Genomic DNA, 17125 nt, shown 5'->3' on the forward strand with positions numbered 1-17125 from the left:
AAAAAACAAAGTCCCATAACTCTGCAAATTTTTTTTCTAAAAGAACCTAACATGCCCCATGCACAACTACTGTTGGTACTGATCACTTGTGTGAACTTTCATTAAATTCTGTCAAGGGGATAAGGAGAGATGGTGCGTATAAGATTGCGTCTACGGACAGACAGACAACCTGAAACCAGTATACCCCCCTTACAAAAAGTGAATACAAAAAAGTGTCTTACCGACCCATGTTACCACTGAAAAATGTTTTTACTTTTTACATAGGACTTATAATAAAAAAGTTAGAAAAATACCTAAAATATTGAAAATCTTAAAATAGGATTTCTAAAAATAGACTAATTCCTGGAATTTAAGGGGAAGAAACTCTGTACAAAAGTTAAAAAAAGGTTACTTCCCTTTGGCTCTAAGCCAATCAGAATAAGATATAGTGAAAATACATTAAAATTAACCTTAAATTCTAGGTAAAAGGGGACACAATTCAAGAAAAATTAGTGTCAGAGTTATGCACCTTGCGTCACATGATGTGGGTGATGAGGTGGAACATCTATTTTAAGTCTGAATCAAATCCATTCAGAAGTAACTGAGATATAGTGAAAATACATCAAAATTAACCTTAAATTCTAAGTAAAAAGGGGCATAATTCATGAAAAATTGGTGTCAGAGTTATGCACCTTGTGTCACATGATGTGGGTGATGAGGTGGAACATCTATTTTAAGTTTGAATCAAATCCATTTTGTAATAATTGAGATATAGTGAAAATACATCAAAATCAACCTTAAATTTAAAGTAAAAGGGGACATAATTCATAAAAAATTTATGTCAGAGTTAAGCACCTTATGTCACATCATCTGGGTGATGAGGTGGAACAACTATTTTAAGTTTTAATCAAATCCATTTAGTAATAACTGAGATATAGTGAAAATACAACAAAATTAACCTTAAATTCTAAGTAAAAGGGACATAATTCATGAAAACTTGGTGTCAGAGTTATGCACCTTGTGTCACATGATGTGGGCACATGATGTGGGTGATGAGGTGGAACATCTATTTTAAGTTTGAATCAAATCCATTCAGTAGTAACTGAGATATAGTGAAAATACATCAAAATCAACCTTAAATTCTAAGTAAAAAGGGGCATAATTCATAAAAAAATGGTGTCAGGTTACGCACATTGTGTCACATGATGTGGGTGATGAGGTGGAACATCTATTTTAAGTTTGAATCAAATCCATTTAGTAATAACTGAGATATAGTGAAAATAAAACAAAATTAACCTTAAATTCTAAGTAAAAGGGGACATAATTCATGAAAACTTGGTGTCAAGAGTTATGCACCTTGTGTCACATGATGTGGGTGATAAGGTGGAACATGTATTTTAAGTTTGAATCAAATTCATTTGGTAATAACTGAGATAATAGATTTCGGGACGCAACAGGACGGGACGGGACGCGACAAAACTGACTCCTATATACCCCCCTCAAACATGTTTGGTGGGGGTATAAATATTAAGAAAGTAGGTCAGTAGGTCACATTCATGGTCACTAAAAGTCAGTTTTAAGATCAGTGTGCAAAACTGTATATGTCAACTAAATTTCATGGCTGTATCTTAAAAAACAAGAAAGTAGGTCAGTAGGTCAAGGTCAGTCAAGTGACCCCTATCTACTTTGGGTCATCAGGTAATTATAATTAAACAGTCTAGGAAATATGATCAGATATTTTTAAAGTAGTTTTTCCTATACAACTCATATAACAAGTGACCCCCGGGGCAGGGCCTCTTTTCATCCCAGGGGCATAGTTGGTGAAATCTTGTTAGAGAACCACACGGCAATGCTACATACCAAATATCAAAGGTCTTGAACTTTCAGAAAATAAGATTTTTAAAGATTTTTTTCCTATACAAATCTATGTAAAACTTGGGACCCCCTGGACCGGGCCATTTTTCAGCCCAGGGGCATAATTTGAACAATTTTGGTAGAGGACCACTAGGCAATGCAACATATCGGAAGCCTTGGCCTTGCAGTTTCAGACAAGAAGATTTCTTTCCCCTATATAAGTCTATGTAAAACTTGGAACCCCCAGGGCGGGGTCTCTTTTCAGCCCAGAGTAATAATTTGAACAATCTTGGTAGACGACCACAAGGCAATGCTACACACCAAATTTCAAAGGCCTAGGTCTTGTGGTTTCAGAAAAGAAGATTTTTAAAGTATTTTCCTATATAAGTCTGTGTAAAACTTGTGACCCAAGGGGCAGGGCCTCTTTTCATCCAAGGTGCATAATTTGAACAATTTTCAAAGAGGACCATTAGATGATGTCACATGCCAAATATCGAGGCTCTACTCCTTGCGGTTTTGGACAAGATTTTCTAAGTTCTTCCTTTCAGTTGCCATGGCAACCAGAAATCTGTGTGGAATTCAATTCTTTGAACAATTTTGAAAGGGGACCACCCAACGATCATTCCTGTTAAGTTTGGTTAAATCTGTCCAGCGGTTTTGAAGAAGACTTCTTTTTAGAAATTGTTGATAGACGGACGATGGACATTGAGCAGTCACAAAAGCTCACCATGAGCCTTTGGCTCAGGTGAGCTAAAAATGATCTTACATGACTGCCTGTTTAAGACAGATGTTTTCCCAACCCTTAGTTCCTCATTCCCTGCTGTCCTTCAGGTTGGGAATACCTTGTCCTACAGAAGCAGGCATAGAAGACCCTCAATATATTCAAACTCAGCAGGTTTAAACTTTGTACTTTAGAACAGTTTATAATGTTGAACTGAATGATACAAGTTATGTGCATGCTTATTAAAGACTATCTGAAACTTTATGTTGTAATCAAATAAACCCTTTCTGAAGAACTTCTGTTTGGTTTCTAATTTACACTTAGTCACACGACACCTTTCAAACTTTAATAAGAGAGAATGAACACTCCTGATAATACTACAAACGTAGGCAAGCATCTTAGATACCAACAACCTCCTGCAAGCCATATGAATGGCTTCCTTACATGAAAACTCAAGTAGGACTTGAATCCATAGAGATGACAGGTAGGTGTTTTGAAGTTCTTAATCACAGGGACTCCTACCCAAGCATTATAATTTACTAAACTGCATTAACAGAATACTCTTAATAGAAAGCCTGTTATGCTAACTATCAGCTGAGGTTACAGATTTTAGAGAGTTTAGGGATTTTTCAAGTGATATACAGCTGCTGATCATGCAATTGGGGGTGGGAACTTCTTGTTTGATGGCAGTTTAATCTTCATACAAATAAATACTTTTTCAATTATAAGCATTTTTACTTTTTTTACCAAATCAAAGGAAAAACTGCTTTTATTGGGTCAAGAAGGGCGTAATATAATATGTGAGCAAAGGTCTTGTGCTAAATAATAATTATATGGGTTCTGGTGATTCTAGCTGAAATATTTTTTGAATTGTAAGCATTTTCAATTTTTTCAAACAAATCAATGGGAAAAACTCTGCTTTAATGGGTCAAGTGGGATAATACTACTATGAGTGCAAATATCATGTGCTAATTAATAACTATGTGAGGTTTAGCGATTCTAGCTGAAATACTTTTCGATCTATAAACATTTTCAATCTGGGATGGATGGACAGATGCACAGCCAGACGGACAATGCCAAAACACTATCCCTTCGCCTTTGGCTGGGGATGGTAAGAAACACTGCAAATTGATAAGAAGCAATGTTTTCAACATTTTACATCTGACACTTATGCAATCTCAAATGTCTTCTCCATCTTGGCTACCTACATACCAAGTGTCACCAATGTGCCTAATTCCTAACTAAAGTAACTGAATGGAAATAGTTTTTCTCTTTTTAGTAACTATGACCTAAGTAACAGAATTGTGAGCTGGTTCTATGGGGTGTGAGGGGTGTTGCACTTTCCATTACCTCTCATGAACAGACTCTTCTATTATTTTGCTTTGTTGCATTCTACACTTCCAATGGATATTCTTACAGATTTTTTGACTGACCCAAGTGACCTGAAATACAAGGCCAACCTTTGTCTGAATAAAAGCTACATGCATACCATGTTTGGTGACAACAGATTCATCCTAACTAATGTTACTGCGTGGAAACAATCTGTCTGACAACATCTACCTTAACAAAGACAAATTCCATTTTAACAACCAGATTTTCTGAAATCCTGGTCAAAACGTTTTACTTACATAGGTTCTGATATAAAGATATCTTTTTCTAGACTCGGGATCTTTCCTCAGGAATTTGTTTACTATTCCATTGAACTCCATTAGTCTACAATCCTTCCTCAAATCATCCTGTACAAAATAAAGAAATTTTAATCAGTTCAAAAGTCACATGCAATCAAGTTATACAGATAAAGACGATGTGTAAAATCCAGAAAACACATCCACTTACATCTAATGACAAAACACTCACATCTGAGTATTACATAGTTATCTTTTATTACATAATTGAGCCGCGCCATGAGAAAACCAACATAGTGTGCTTGCGACCAGCATCCGGGCAGTCTGGTCAGGATCCATGCTGTTCGCTGACGGTTTCTCTAATTGCAATAGGCTTTGAAAGCGAACAGCATGGATCCTGACCAGACTGCGCAGATGCACAGGCTGGTCTGGATCCATGCTGGTCCCAAACGCACTATGTTGGTTTTCTCATGGCGTGGCTCAATTATCTTTTCTTAAACATACTAACACAATGACTACACGAAACATCTGACATGGACCTACCAGAAGAATTAATTCACACTTTCTGTGAAATGACTGGTATTTGTGACGGCACATTTTTGCAGATTTCTCAATGGTGTCATTCCACAAAGTTAAACCTAATGACAAAATATTAGGTTTACACATTATTACATAGAGATTACTATCACTATCTTTCATAATGAAAAAGGATGATCATTCAGGTTTACACATCTTTACATACAGATTACCATCATTGCCTTTCATTGTGTTGAAAAACATTTACCATATGTTTATTTGTAGTTACACAGAGACACCATCACTGCCTTACCTGGTGTAATGAAACAATAAACCTAGATTTACACAGAGATTACCATCACTGCCTTTCATTGTGTAGCAAAATAATTACCTTACAATTATATATCATAACATATAGACGACAATCACTTACCTCAGCTCCTACACAGCCTTTCACAGAGATTACCATCACTGCCTTTCATTGTGTAACAAGACAATTACCTTACAATTACACATAACATATAGACGAAAATCACTTACCTTAGGTTTACACATCATTACATAGAGATTACCATCACTGCCTTTCATTGTGATCTTTTTTGGCTTCTGCAAGGAGGGAAGTATTTCAATCTGCAAAGAAAAAAGTATGGTTTAATCCCATGGTTGATACCCTTTCATTAACAAAAGCTCTGCCTCACAGGGCCTTATGTGCCCATTTGCATGTTGGTGGTCAAACTCTTTCAATGAAACAGAATGAATTGTAAGAATTTGGTAGAGGGTCACCCAAGGAATATTTCTGTGAAACTATATCTAGATCAGGCCAGAAATTTCAGAGAAGATGATTTTTAAAGTTTTTTTTTCTTTCTGTTGCAGAATTCTGCATGGATGATCTAGATTTGAAGTAATATGAAAGGGGATCAACCAGGAAACATTTCTGCAAAGTTTGGTTGAAAGTGGCTTAGTGGTTGAGGACAAGATATTCTTTAAAGGTGGTCAATCACATTTAATCAACATTTAATGACATTTTTTACTTTTGGTATATTCTGGTAGAGAATTATTTAAGGAACAAAAAGACCAATTACATAGAGTTAGATTCCTATTTGAAATGTATATTTTATTATTTTTATAAAATTTTGTAATTACTCCCCTTTAATATGAAAGTATATAAAAGGCTGGGTATTTCTTTTTATTTCGGTACAATGTCTAGTTTTACATTTGCATTTGATAGACATATCAACTATTGAAAAATCTGAACCAAAATGCAAGTTTTAAAGCTGTGTGTAAGCTTCTGAATTAATTTATTTCCAATCTATCTTGGTTGCGCAACCAAGATAGGCAAAGGGAGGTAATAATAATTTTTCAAACTTGCGTTTCTAATGAATTCCATCTAAATACATAATTTTTAATGCAAATATTTTACAAATATATTACAATATGTCTAATATTTATACATTTCCTTAGGCAAAGTATGTTTATCAAATTTATACTTATGAAAAAATAACTCTATCTTGGTTGGGCAACCAGGATAGGAAAATGAAATTTTAAAAATACCTCCAGTGAAAATCTATTTGTATTAAGTGTTAAGTGAACATAAATGAGTGTAAATGATCAGATGCTAAAGTTTCGAACAAATCCGTTACATGGCCAAAACCTGATTATCCACCTTTAAAGAACTTGAGGACAGACGATGGATAGGTGGACAATGGACATTCAACAATCCTAAAAGCTCACCATGTTCACTTCATGCTCAGGGAAGGTAAAACAAATATGATGAAATAAGTCAGGACCCTGGGACCTTGATCACTTAGGCTACAGACACCAAAATCAGTAAGGATCTTCCTGTAGTGGTATTTAGTCATTGTGTAAAGTTTGGTAGTAGTAGCTATTATACTTCATGATGTATATTCATGAATCCATTCTCCCTGCTACTTTGACCTTGACCTTTGACCCTAAGAACAATAAAATCCTCATTCAGTGGATTTTAATCAAGTAAAGTCTGCAAGCCATAGCTGTCATACTTTGTGAGTTAAAGAGCATGGAAACAAAATAATTACGAGAAAATAAATCAGGTTCCTGCAACCTTGACCTTTGAGCCACTGACTCCCAGAATCAATCAAGATCTATTACTAAAGTACTTGGTCACTGTTTTAAAGCCATAATTATTGTACTTCCTGACTTAAAAAGAGTCCAGAAATCATTATCAGTCTCCAAGATCCTGTGACCTTAAGCTATTTGTCCCGAAAAACAATAACTGGGATCCTCATCAAGTGGTGCTCAGTCATTCTGTAAAGTCTGAAATATGTAGCTATTATACTTTGTGGCATACAGATCCTGAAATGAAACAGATGGCCAATGCCATTCCATAATATGCACTGATTTTTAAAAACAAGCATATAAAGCACTTTTGTGAAGTAACATAAAACAATCCCCAACAACATTTAGCAGAAAGATACATGCAAAAATGTATTAGTTTAATCTATACTAATCACTGTTTCTTTGCTTTGGATTTAACACTGCTTTTCAACAGTATTTCAGTTATGTTACGGCGAGCAGTTAAACTAACCAGTGTTCCTGGATTCTGTACCAGTACAAAACTGTTCTCCGTAAGTAACTGCCAACTTCCCCACATGAATCAGAGGTGGAGGATGAATGATATTAGACACAATGTCTTTTATCAAATCATCATGGAGAACATATGCCCCACCCTGGATCGAACTCACAACCCCTTGATCTGTAGATCTGTGCTCTCCCTATTGAGCTGTAGAGTGGATGCACTTTTAGGTTAGTTGTGAAAAAGGTTCTACAACTTTTAACTTATCACTCTTTTGACACCGCATTCCAGATGGTACCCATGACCCCGAAGATATTAGAGAAGACAAGAGCTCGTAGAACACGAAATGCCCTCCTTGATGCATTCAGTAACTGCGCAAGGAACAGAAATAATTTGGTTACTGTGCACTGGACATTTGACATACTGACCTCAAATCAGTAATTACGGGTCATTTACCATTCATAAGTGACCTCAGTCTCAAATGTGATCTTGAACCAAAGAATTCTCTAGTTATTTGGCCAAAAAAGTTCTACTGTTCTGGGTCAATGTGATCTTGACCTTTGACCTACTGAACTCAAAATCAGTAGGGGTCATCTGCTGGTCCAGATCAACTTCCCTATTATGTTTCATGATCCTAGACCCAAGCATTCTCAAGTTACCGTCCGGAAACAGTTTAACTGTTCTGGATCACTGTGATCTTGTCCTTTGACCTACTGAACTCAAAATCAATAGGGGTCATCTGCTGATCATGATCAACCTCACTATTAAGTTTTGTGATCCTAGGCCCAAGCATTCTCGAGTTATCATCCGGAAACCGTTTAACTGTCCCGGGTCACTGTTACCTTTACCTTTGACCTATTGACTTCAAAATTAATAGTGGTCATCTGCTAGTGATTATCAGCCTCCCTATCAGCATTCCAGATGGTATCCAACAGACATCTGCAAAACAATATACCACTCCTTCGAAGGCGGGTATAAAAAGCCGGTTTCCCTTTTAAAGCTTACCTTAAAGCTTATCGCTAAGAAAAATAGCTACCAGTGCCATTTTTCCTGTCTTTAGTAAAACGTGGCCTGACCTCTACCAATAGGCTACCATCTTTATCACATACCTTGGCCAATTTGTTTTAACTTTTACATCTAAAATGAATTCTGCAAATCAGAAGACTATATTGCAAACATTTATAACTTTGTAGTATGCATACCGTATCATCAAATCCCTGTATGTAAACTTGATTGCCTGGGAATGGATTATGGTTTGAGGACTTGTCAACCTTGTTAGGTAATGCTACTGTCATAGAGGACTGCAGGGGCAGCAGAACTGGTGTAAAACTGAAATGTAACAACCTTTAATCAACATTTCTATAAGTTAAGTTAAATTACATTTATGAAAATCTAAAAATTCTTAACTAAATACCCTTTTCTCAATTAAACACTTATTTTTGACTTAAGGGAAATACTCTTCCCAACCCATACCAATGTCTGCCATCTCAAAACTGTCTTCACTAGGTAGAGTTACAAAGAGCCTGATACTGTTGTCAAAAAGCTCATTTTTATAATTACACAAAATAACATCTGTACTGATAAAGCTGAATGTTTTTTATGTATTTTTGCATTATGCTATTGTTCAAGTGAAATGAACTGTCCAGCTCAGTGAGGCAAAGGCAATCCACTATAGCTTTTCAAAAACTAATGAAGACTAGAAAATGCTTTTGTAAAAAAGCGCATGTCTCCCCCAATGCAAAGTCCTATAGGCAAGAAGTCAATAGGGGTCAGGAGCGAAAGTCAAAGAGACACTGATGGTTGGCTGCAATAGGGATCATCTACTTGGCATGTCCAGTCATCCTGCTAAATTTCAACACTCTTGGCCTAGTGGTTCTCAAGTCACTGTTCAGGCTCCTGTGACCTTGACCTTTGATCAAATGACCTCAAAATAAATAGGGGTCATCTACTCTGCATGTCCAATCATCTTATTAAGTTTCAACATTGTAGGTCAAGTGATTCTCAAGTTATTTCCAAAAAATGATTTTACATGAACAGGCCACTGTGACCTTGACCTTTAATAGACTGACCCCAAAATCAATAGGGGTCATGTTCAATCATCCCATGAAGTTTCAACATTCTGGGTCAAGTGGTTCTCTAGTTATTGATCGGAAATGGTTTTCAATGTTCAGGCCCCTGTGATCTTGACCTTTGACAGAGTGACCCCAAAATCAATAGGGGTAATTTACTCTTCATGACCAATCATCCTATGAAGTTTCAACATTCTGGGTCAAGTGGTTCTCTAGTTATTGATCAGAAATGGTTTTCAATGTTCAGGCCCCTGTGACCTTGACCTTTGACAGAGTGACCCCAAAATCAATCGGGGTCATCTACTCTTCATGACCAATCATCCTATGAAGTTTCACCATTCTGGGTCAAGTGGTTCTCTAGTTATTGATCGGAAATGGTTTTCAATGTTCAGGCCCCTGTGACCTTGACCTTTGACGGAGTGACCCCAAGATCAATAGGGGTCATCTACTCTTCATGACCAATCATCCTATGAAGTTTCAACATTCTGGGTCAAGTGGTTCTCTAGTTATTGATCGGAAATGGTTTACAATGTTCAGGCCCCTGTGACCTTGACCTTTGACGGAGTGACCCCAAAAACAATAGGGGTCATCTACTCTAGCAGCCCTACAACCCTATGAAGTTTGAAGGTTCTAGGTCAAATGGTTCTCCAGTTATTGCTCGGAAATGAAGTCTGACGTACGGATGGACGGACAGACGGACGGAAGGACGGACAGGGCAAAAACAATATGTTTCCTAGGGGAGACATAATTATGTAATAGTTAACAAGAGCACCGCCTTGCGGGTGCTGACGCTCATCTGATTTTTTTTGTATAATAGAAATATTGTCCTACCCATGATTTTCTAAGTCTAAAAAGGGCCATCACTCTTGCAAAAAGCAGGATAGAGTTATGTTTCTTGATGTACAGTGTCCACTTATGATGGTGAAAAACTGTTGCAAGTTTTAAAGCAATAACTTTGATAGTTTATGAGAAAAGTTGACTTAAACATAATATTCAACCAAGAAAATGATTTTTCTAAGTCCAAAAGGGGCAATAATTATTGCAAAAAGCAGGATGGAGTTATGTTGCTTGCTGTACAGGGTCAGCTTATGATGGTGAACAAGAGTTGCAAGTTTTAAAGCAATAGCTTTGATAGTTTAAGAGAAAAAGTTGACCTAAACATAAAACTTAACCAAGAAATCTGATATACCAAGAAATCTGATATTTTCTAAGTCCAAAAGGGGCCATAAATCTTGCAAAAAGCAGGATGGAGTTATGTTTCTTGCTGTACAGGGTCAGCTTATGATGGTGAACAAGTGTTGCAAGTTTTAAAGGAATAGCTTTGATAGTTTAGGATAAAAGCTGACCTAAACATAAAACTTAACCAAGAAAACTGATTTTCTAAGTCCAAAAGGGGCAATAATTCTTGCAAAAAGCAAGATGGAGTTATGTTTCTTGATGTACAGGGTTTGCTTATGATGGTGAACAAGTATTCCAAGTTTCAAAGCAAAAGCTTTGATAGTTTAGGAGAAAAGATGACCTAAACATAAAACTTAACCAAGAAATCTGATATTTTTCTAAGTACAAAAGGGGCCATAAATCTTGCAAAAAGCAAGATGGAGTTATGTTTCTTGCTATACAGGGTCAGCTTTTGATGGTGAACAAGTATTCCAAGTTTCAAAGCAATAGCTTTGATAGTTTTGGAGAAAAGCTGACCTAAACATAAAACTTAACCAGGCAACGCCGACGCAGACGCCGACAACTGCTCAAGTGATGACAATAACTCATCATTTTTTTTCAAAAAATCAGATGAGCTAAAAATCACTCCTTTTATGAAATACTGAAGGCCCGTATGATGTCCTGTCACAAGTAACTTTGTTCCAAGTAAGCTGTGACCTTAACCTTTGGTCTGATGACCAAAGCAATAGAGATCATTGACTGACTACAAGTTACCATCCTATGAAATTCCACAGCTATCTGTACAACCTTTACATTAAGACCATGAAAACACTATGGGTCATCTACTGATCACAGGCAACTATCCTGTAAAGTCTGGCCACTACAGTCCCAAACATTCTCAAGTTCTGACCGATGGTAAACATCCATTTCAGTATGTCTAATATAGGCTCAAACTTTCTCAAGTTACTGAGTGGAAACTGTTGACCTTAAAATCAACTGAGGTCATTTACAACTTATCCTCTTTAGTCTCACAGCATTACAGAAGTGTCCCCTTTTATCAATTGGAAACAAAATAGTCTCTGGACAGACTGACATACTGACCCATAAAGAACAAGAGCTGTCTCCATAGGATGACATATGCCCCCGATGGCACTTTGAATGAGTAGTTATGGCCGATGTTAAGAGTTTAGGACCTTTGACCTACGGAGCTGGGTCTTATGCGCGTCTCGTCGTCTTACTGTGTCACACATTCATGCGTAGTTATTTTAAAATCCATGCATGAATGACAAAGATATGGACCGGACACGCCCATCAATGCACTATCATGAAAAATGACCTTTAACGTCTAAGTGTGACCTTGACCTTTGAGCTACGGACCTGGGTCTTGCGTGGACACGTCGTCTTACTGTGGTACACATTCATGCCAAGTTATTTGAAATTCCATCCATGGTTGACAAAGATATGGACCGGACACGCCCATCAATGCACTATCCTTTAAAGTCTAAGTGTGACCTTGACCTTTGAGCTACGGACCTGGGTCTTGCGCGCGACACGTCGTCTTACTGTGGTACACATTCATGCCAAGTTATTTGAAAATCTATCCATCGATGACAAAGATATGGACCAGACACGCCCATCAATGCACTATCCTTTAATGTCTAAGTGTGACCTTGACCTTTGAGCTACGGACCTGGGTCTTGTGCGCGACACGTCGTCTTACTGTGGTACACATTCATGCCAAGTTATTTGAAAATCCATCCATCGATGACAAAGATATGGACCGGACACGCCCATCAATGCACTATCCTTTAATGTCTAAGTGTGACCTTGACCTTTGAGCTACGGACCTGGGTCTTGCGCGCGACACATCGTCTTACTGTGGTACACATTCATGTCAAGTTGTTTGAAAATCCATCCATCGATGACAAAGATATGGACCGGACACGAAAATTGCGGACAGACTGACAGACTGACAGACCAACAGACTGACAGACCGACAGACGGTTCAAAAACTATATGCCTCCCTTCGGGGGCATAAAAACAACATAACCACTCTTCCTCGGAGACAGGCACAACAAATATACAGAACAAATAAACTTATAATTTGTCACAAAGTGCAGTTCACAGTATGTTTACCTCTCATCTTCAAGCAAACGTTTGAGAGGTCTGAAGTTTTTGTCAATACTAGCAGTTGATGGTCCTGGTAGATCTTTCTCACACAACTCCAGCAGTCTATCTGTTAACTTGAGGTAATCCTGAAATACATCAGCAAGTCTTTATACCTTACCCTGCTAAATTTCTACAATGAACTTGTTCTTCTTCCAATTTCGACAGTACCATTAACTGTTAAAAGGAGTGCTTAACAAATAGATACTGACTGAATGGTAAACAGTGCAGATCATGATCAACACTGATCATGATCAACACTGGTCGTAAAGGCAGAATCAATCTAGTCCAGCATGGTAAGGATTAAACCTTTAACTAGTGAATATGATCTTATCAGAAATGTTTTGGTATACTGTGAAATCATTAATATTCGTGGGAGACCAATTTTCATGGGTTTCGTTGTTGAGTAAATCCATGAAATTTAATCCCAATGAATAAGTAAAATTCCCATTCATTTTATGTTCAAAAGTTGAAATCCACGAATTCATATCACCAAGGAATTGCCGTTTTGACCAAAACCACGAAATTTCATGCCCACGAAATTAAATGATTTAACAGTATAATCAAGACGGCCTTATGTTTTTTATCTTACATCATTTCAAGTTTTAACAAATGGTTCCTCCTACAATATTAAACAGACATAAAAATATTTAACATACCTTAATCACTTTTTCAAGACCTTTATTCATCTCTCTAAAATGGAAGAAAAATATTGAAAACACTGTATTACTAGAGTTCATCAACTGCTCCAGAATTCTTATATTCAACATGTTACAAGGATAGTAATACTGTCTTACATGTTTAATTTGTATCCAAAATTCTTATTTACATTAAGACATTTGCAGCGTCATTAAAAGTGACTGATCTTTAAAATCTACCTTTGATTGATCTATAAAATCTGTGTTTGATTGATCTTTAAGATCTACCTTTGATTGATCTATAAAATCTGTGTTTGATTGATCTTTAAGATCTACCTTTGATTGATCTATAAAATCTGTGTTTGATTGATCTTTAAAATCTACCTTTGATTGATCTATAAAATCTGTGTTTGATTGATCTTTAAAATCTACTTTGACTGATCTATAAAATCTGTGTTTGATTGATCTTTAAAATCTACCTTTGATTGATCTATAAAATCTGTGTTTGATTGATCTTTAAGATCTACCTTTGATTGATCTATAAAATCTGTGTTTGATTGATCTTTAAAATCTACCTTTGATTGATCTATAAAATCTGTGTTTGATTGATCTTTAAAATCTACCTTTGATTGATCTATAAAATCTGTGTTTGATTGATCTTTAAGATCTACCTTTGATTGATCTATAAAATCTGTGTTTGATTGATCTTTAAGATCTACCTTTGATTGATCTATAAAATCTGTGTTTGATTGATCTTTAAAATCTACCTTTGACTGATCTATAAAATCTGTGTTTGATTGATCTTTAAGATCTACCTTTGATTGATCTATAAAATCTGTGTTTGATTGATCTTTAAAATCTACCTTTGACTGATCTATAAAATCTGTGTTTGATTGATCTTTAAGATCTACCTTTGATTGATCTATAAAATCTGTGTTTGATTGATCTTTAAAATCTACCTTTGATTGATCTATAAAATCTGTGTTTGATTGATCTTTAAGATCTACCTTTGATTGATCTATAAAATCTGTGTTTGATTGATCTTTAAAATCTACCTTTGATTGATCTATAAAATCTGTGTTTGATTGATCTTTAAAATCTACTTTGACTGATCTATAAAATCTGTGTTTGATTGATCTACAAATTCAATATGTTCAGCAATATCATCTATTACCTATCCAATACTAATTACACAAAACTGAACCTACAACTCTCATATTTCTTCAGGATTAATAACATTATTTTATTGCAGGAAATGGTTAGCAATGTTGAAACAGAACTGTACAATAACAAACCTAGCAGTAGCAAATATTTCCTGGCATCTTTTTGCTCTCATCTGGTATGATGACTGAAAATAAAATAAACGTTGTTTCTCCATGCCTATTTCACTCAACTTGCTACAAAGTTTTATAAGACTGATGAAAAACAAGTATTTTCAATTCACAAATATAATTATTCTTACATAAAAGGGAAATGATAACGAGTATCAGGTATACCGTGACAACTACTCTCTTCTTAAACATGATTAGAGAACAGGTACTTTTTACAACACTTACCTTAGATACTGCCATGAGGAACCACAGTGCTTGCTGGGGGTAACTGACCACAAGTCTCGCAATAATTAACTGCAACAGAAAAATAACATATCATCTAAACTTGTCATGTTCTATAGCACTTGTAAAGTAAACAAGAGTTCATAGAATGTGAAATGCCCCCCTTAATGCATTCAGTAATTGCACAAGGAACAGAAATTATTTGGTCACTGTACACAAAAGTTCTGGGTCACTGTGACCTTGACTTCAGACCTATTGACCTCAAAATCAATAGGGGTCATCATGACCAACCTCCCTATCAAATTTCATGATCCTAGGCCCAAGTGTTCTTGAGTTATCATCCGGAAACCATTCAACTGTTCCGGGTCACTGTGACCTTGACCTTTGACCTACTGACCACAAATCATTTGGGGTCATCTGCTGACCATGATCAAGTTCCCTATCAAGTTTCATGATCCTAGGCCCAAGCGTTCTCAAGTTATCGTCTGGAAACGGTTTAACTGTTCCAGATCACTGTGACCTTGACCTTTGACCTACTGATCTCAAAATCAATAGGGGTTATCTGCTGATCATGACGAACCTCCCTGTCAACTTTCATGATCCTAAGCCCAAGCATTCTTGAGTTATTATCCGGAAACCTACTGGTCTACATACTGAACGACATCTGCAAAACAATATACCCCTCCTTGGAAGGGGGGCATAAAAAAAATGAAATTTCAATGGTATGTCTGATAAATATCAAAACAAACCCCAACCCACTTTAAGCCCTGAGACAAGATATTATCAACAGAAACTATTAAAATTAGTACAGACCATTGCTCTGTTTCACTTGTATGATATATGCATGTCAACATTATTAAGACATACATGTATTTAAGTAAGTATGATTTAAATACAGTGAAAAAATAGTTAATGCTAACAGAAAACATACCTTGAGCTGCAGGAAAAGGGAGACAACTTACCTTGAGCTGAAGGAACACCTCTGGATGAGCATGACATATTCGGGATGTCAGTTGAGAAAATGCAAAGAACAACTGGTATGGAGCAAGGGTCTTTCCGAACGTTCCTATCATCTACAAAATAAAATCATTTTTATTTTACATCCAAACTTGTAACAAATCCCGAGGTCACCGAGAATTATTTAAGCCAGGGGTCGGGAACCTGTGTATAACAAGCAATCTTCAGCAAGCTAGTTGAATGGCTTACTTACAGATGAAAGATTTCTAAAATGAAATGTCTCGGGTCAGGCAATCTGTTTTATTTTAGTTAAATAACATTTGCCAGGCTATTCAAACTACAGTTTTTGTGAAACAGCACAATGTATAACATCTTTTTAAAATGCATGAAAATTACTTTAATCAACACAATAAGCCTGGACACTAAGTACTTATCAAAATACAGTTTTATCTTACATTCTTGATCTAAAAACTACTTACATTATTAAGTTTGGCTAAATTGTTTCTGTTCTTCTGCAGAGATTGAGAAGTTGATGCTGGTGTAGTCTTAGATCTCTCCTTCTTTTCCTGATCAACCACTGATGTTCCGAAGTCCAGCCATAAACTCAGTAATCGTGGTAATGACTGGTAGATAAACTGGTTACCATAGCGCAGAGAAGTACCAAGATTCTTCACAACATGGACAACAAACTCCCTGAAAATGAGAACAAGTAGTCTAAATTTTGAATGCAATAAATATGTCACAAGTTAAAAAAAACCCACTTGTTTGGTAAAGCAAAAGGCTGCAGGTACCAGGGCAGAGCCATAGACTTTCTGGAGGCTAGCAGGACACGTTCCTCACATGAAAGTATTCTGCACACCATGTGAATTTCAAACCCACAGCATTAAGTTCTTTTGACTACATGAACATGGCGGCCCCTTTTTATTCTGAGAAACATACAATTAATGTGCTGTGGGTTGTTTATCATTTAAAAGTCACCCTTTATTATGTTGAAACAATGTTGTTTGTTTAACTATTTTGCTTTCAGCAACAGCTGAATAATGTCTTGACAAATTACAATGCCTACCCTTGTTTGGAGATGTCATCTTTATCATCAACAAGAGCTGTCATGATCTTGTCGAAGTATTTGCCAAGATAGAAATATCCATGTTCCCAGTCCGGAGCCACATCAACCACCTCCTTATACTGTTTTACGATAGCATTGCTCTCAATCTTTGATGTTTCCTCACAGTACCTTCCATATAACAACAGTGCCTGTAGGTAGAAAACACTATGTCTCTTTGTTAGGTGGTAAATTCAAAGATCTGGTTTATTTATCAAGTTTATTTTAGTTATGAT

At 36.4% G+C, this 17125-nt stretch overlaps 1 protein-coding gene across 1 annotated transcript in view; it reads right to left on the reverse strand.

Moving 5' to 3' along the window:
- Window positions 1–17125, reverse strand: part of LOC123525344 (serine/threonine-protein kinase ATR-like) — a 138499-nt gene that overhangs the window by 27217 nt on the left and 94157 nt on the right. The window contains exons 50-59 of the mRNA XM_045304311.2: window positions 16854–17041; window positions 16267–16480; window positions 15793–15903; window positions 14834–14902; window positions 14573–14625; window positions 13299–13332; window positions 12610–12728; window positions 8449–8575; window positions 5236–5325; window positions 4183–4290 (exon numbers count right to left, since the gene is read on the reverse strand). Coding sequence (XP_045160246.2) covers window positions 4183–4290; window positions 5236–5325; window positions 8449–8575; window positions 12610–12728; window positions 13299–13332; window positions 14573–14625; window positions 14834–14902; window positions 15793–15903; window positions 16267–16480; window positions 16854–17041 — 1113 coding nt within the window. The remainder of the gene's footprint in view (window positions 1–4182; window positions 4291–5235; window positions 5326–8448; window positions 8576–12609; window positions 12729–13298; window positions 13333–14572; window positions 14626–14833; window positions 14903–15792; window positions 15904–16266; window positions 16481–16853; window positions 17042–17125) is intronic.

Source organism: Mercenaria mercenaria, chromosome 3 (assembly GCF_021730395.1).
Source record: "Mercenaria mercenaria strain notata chromosome 3, MADL_Memer_1, whole genome shotgun sequence".
NCBI lineage: Eukaryota > Metazoa > Mollusca > Bivalvia > Venerida > Veneridae > Mercenaria > Mercenaria mercenaria.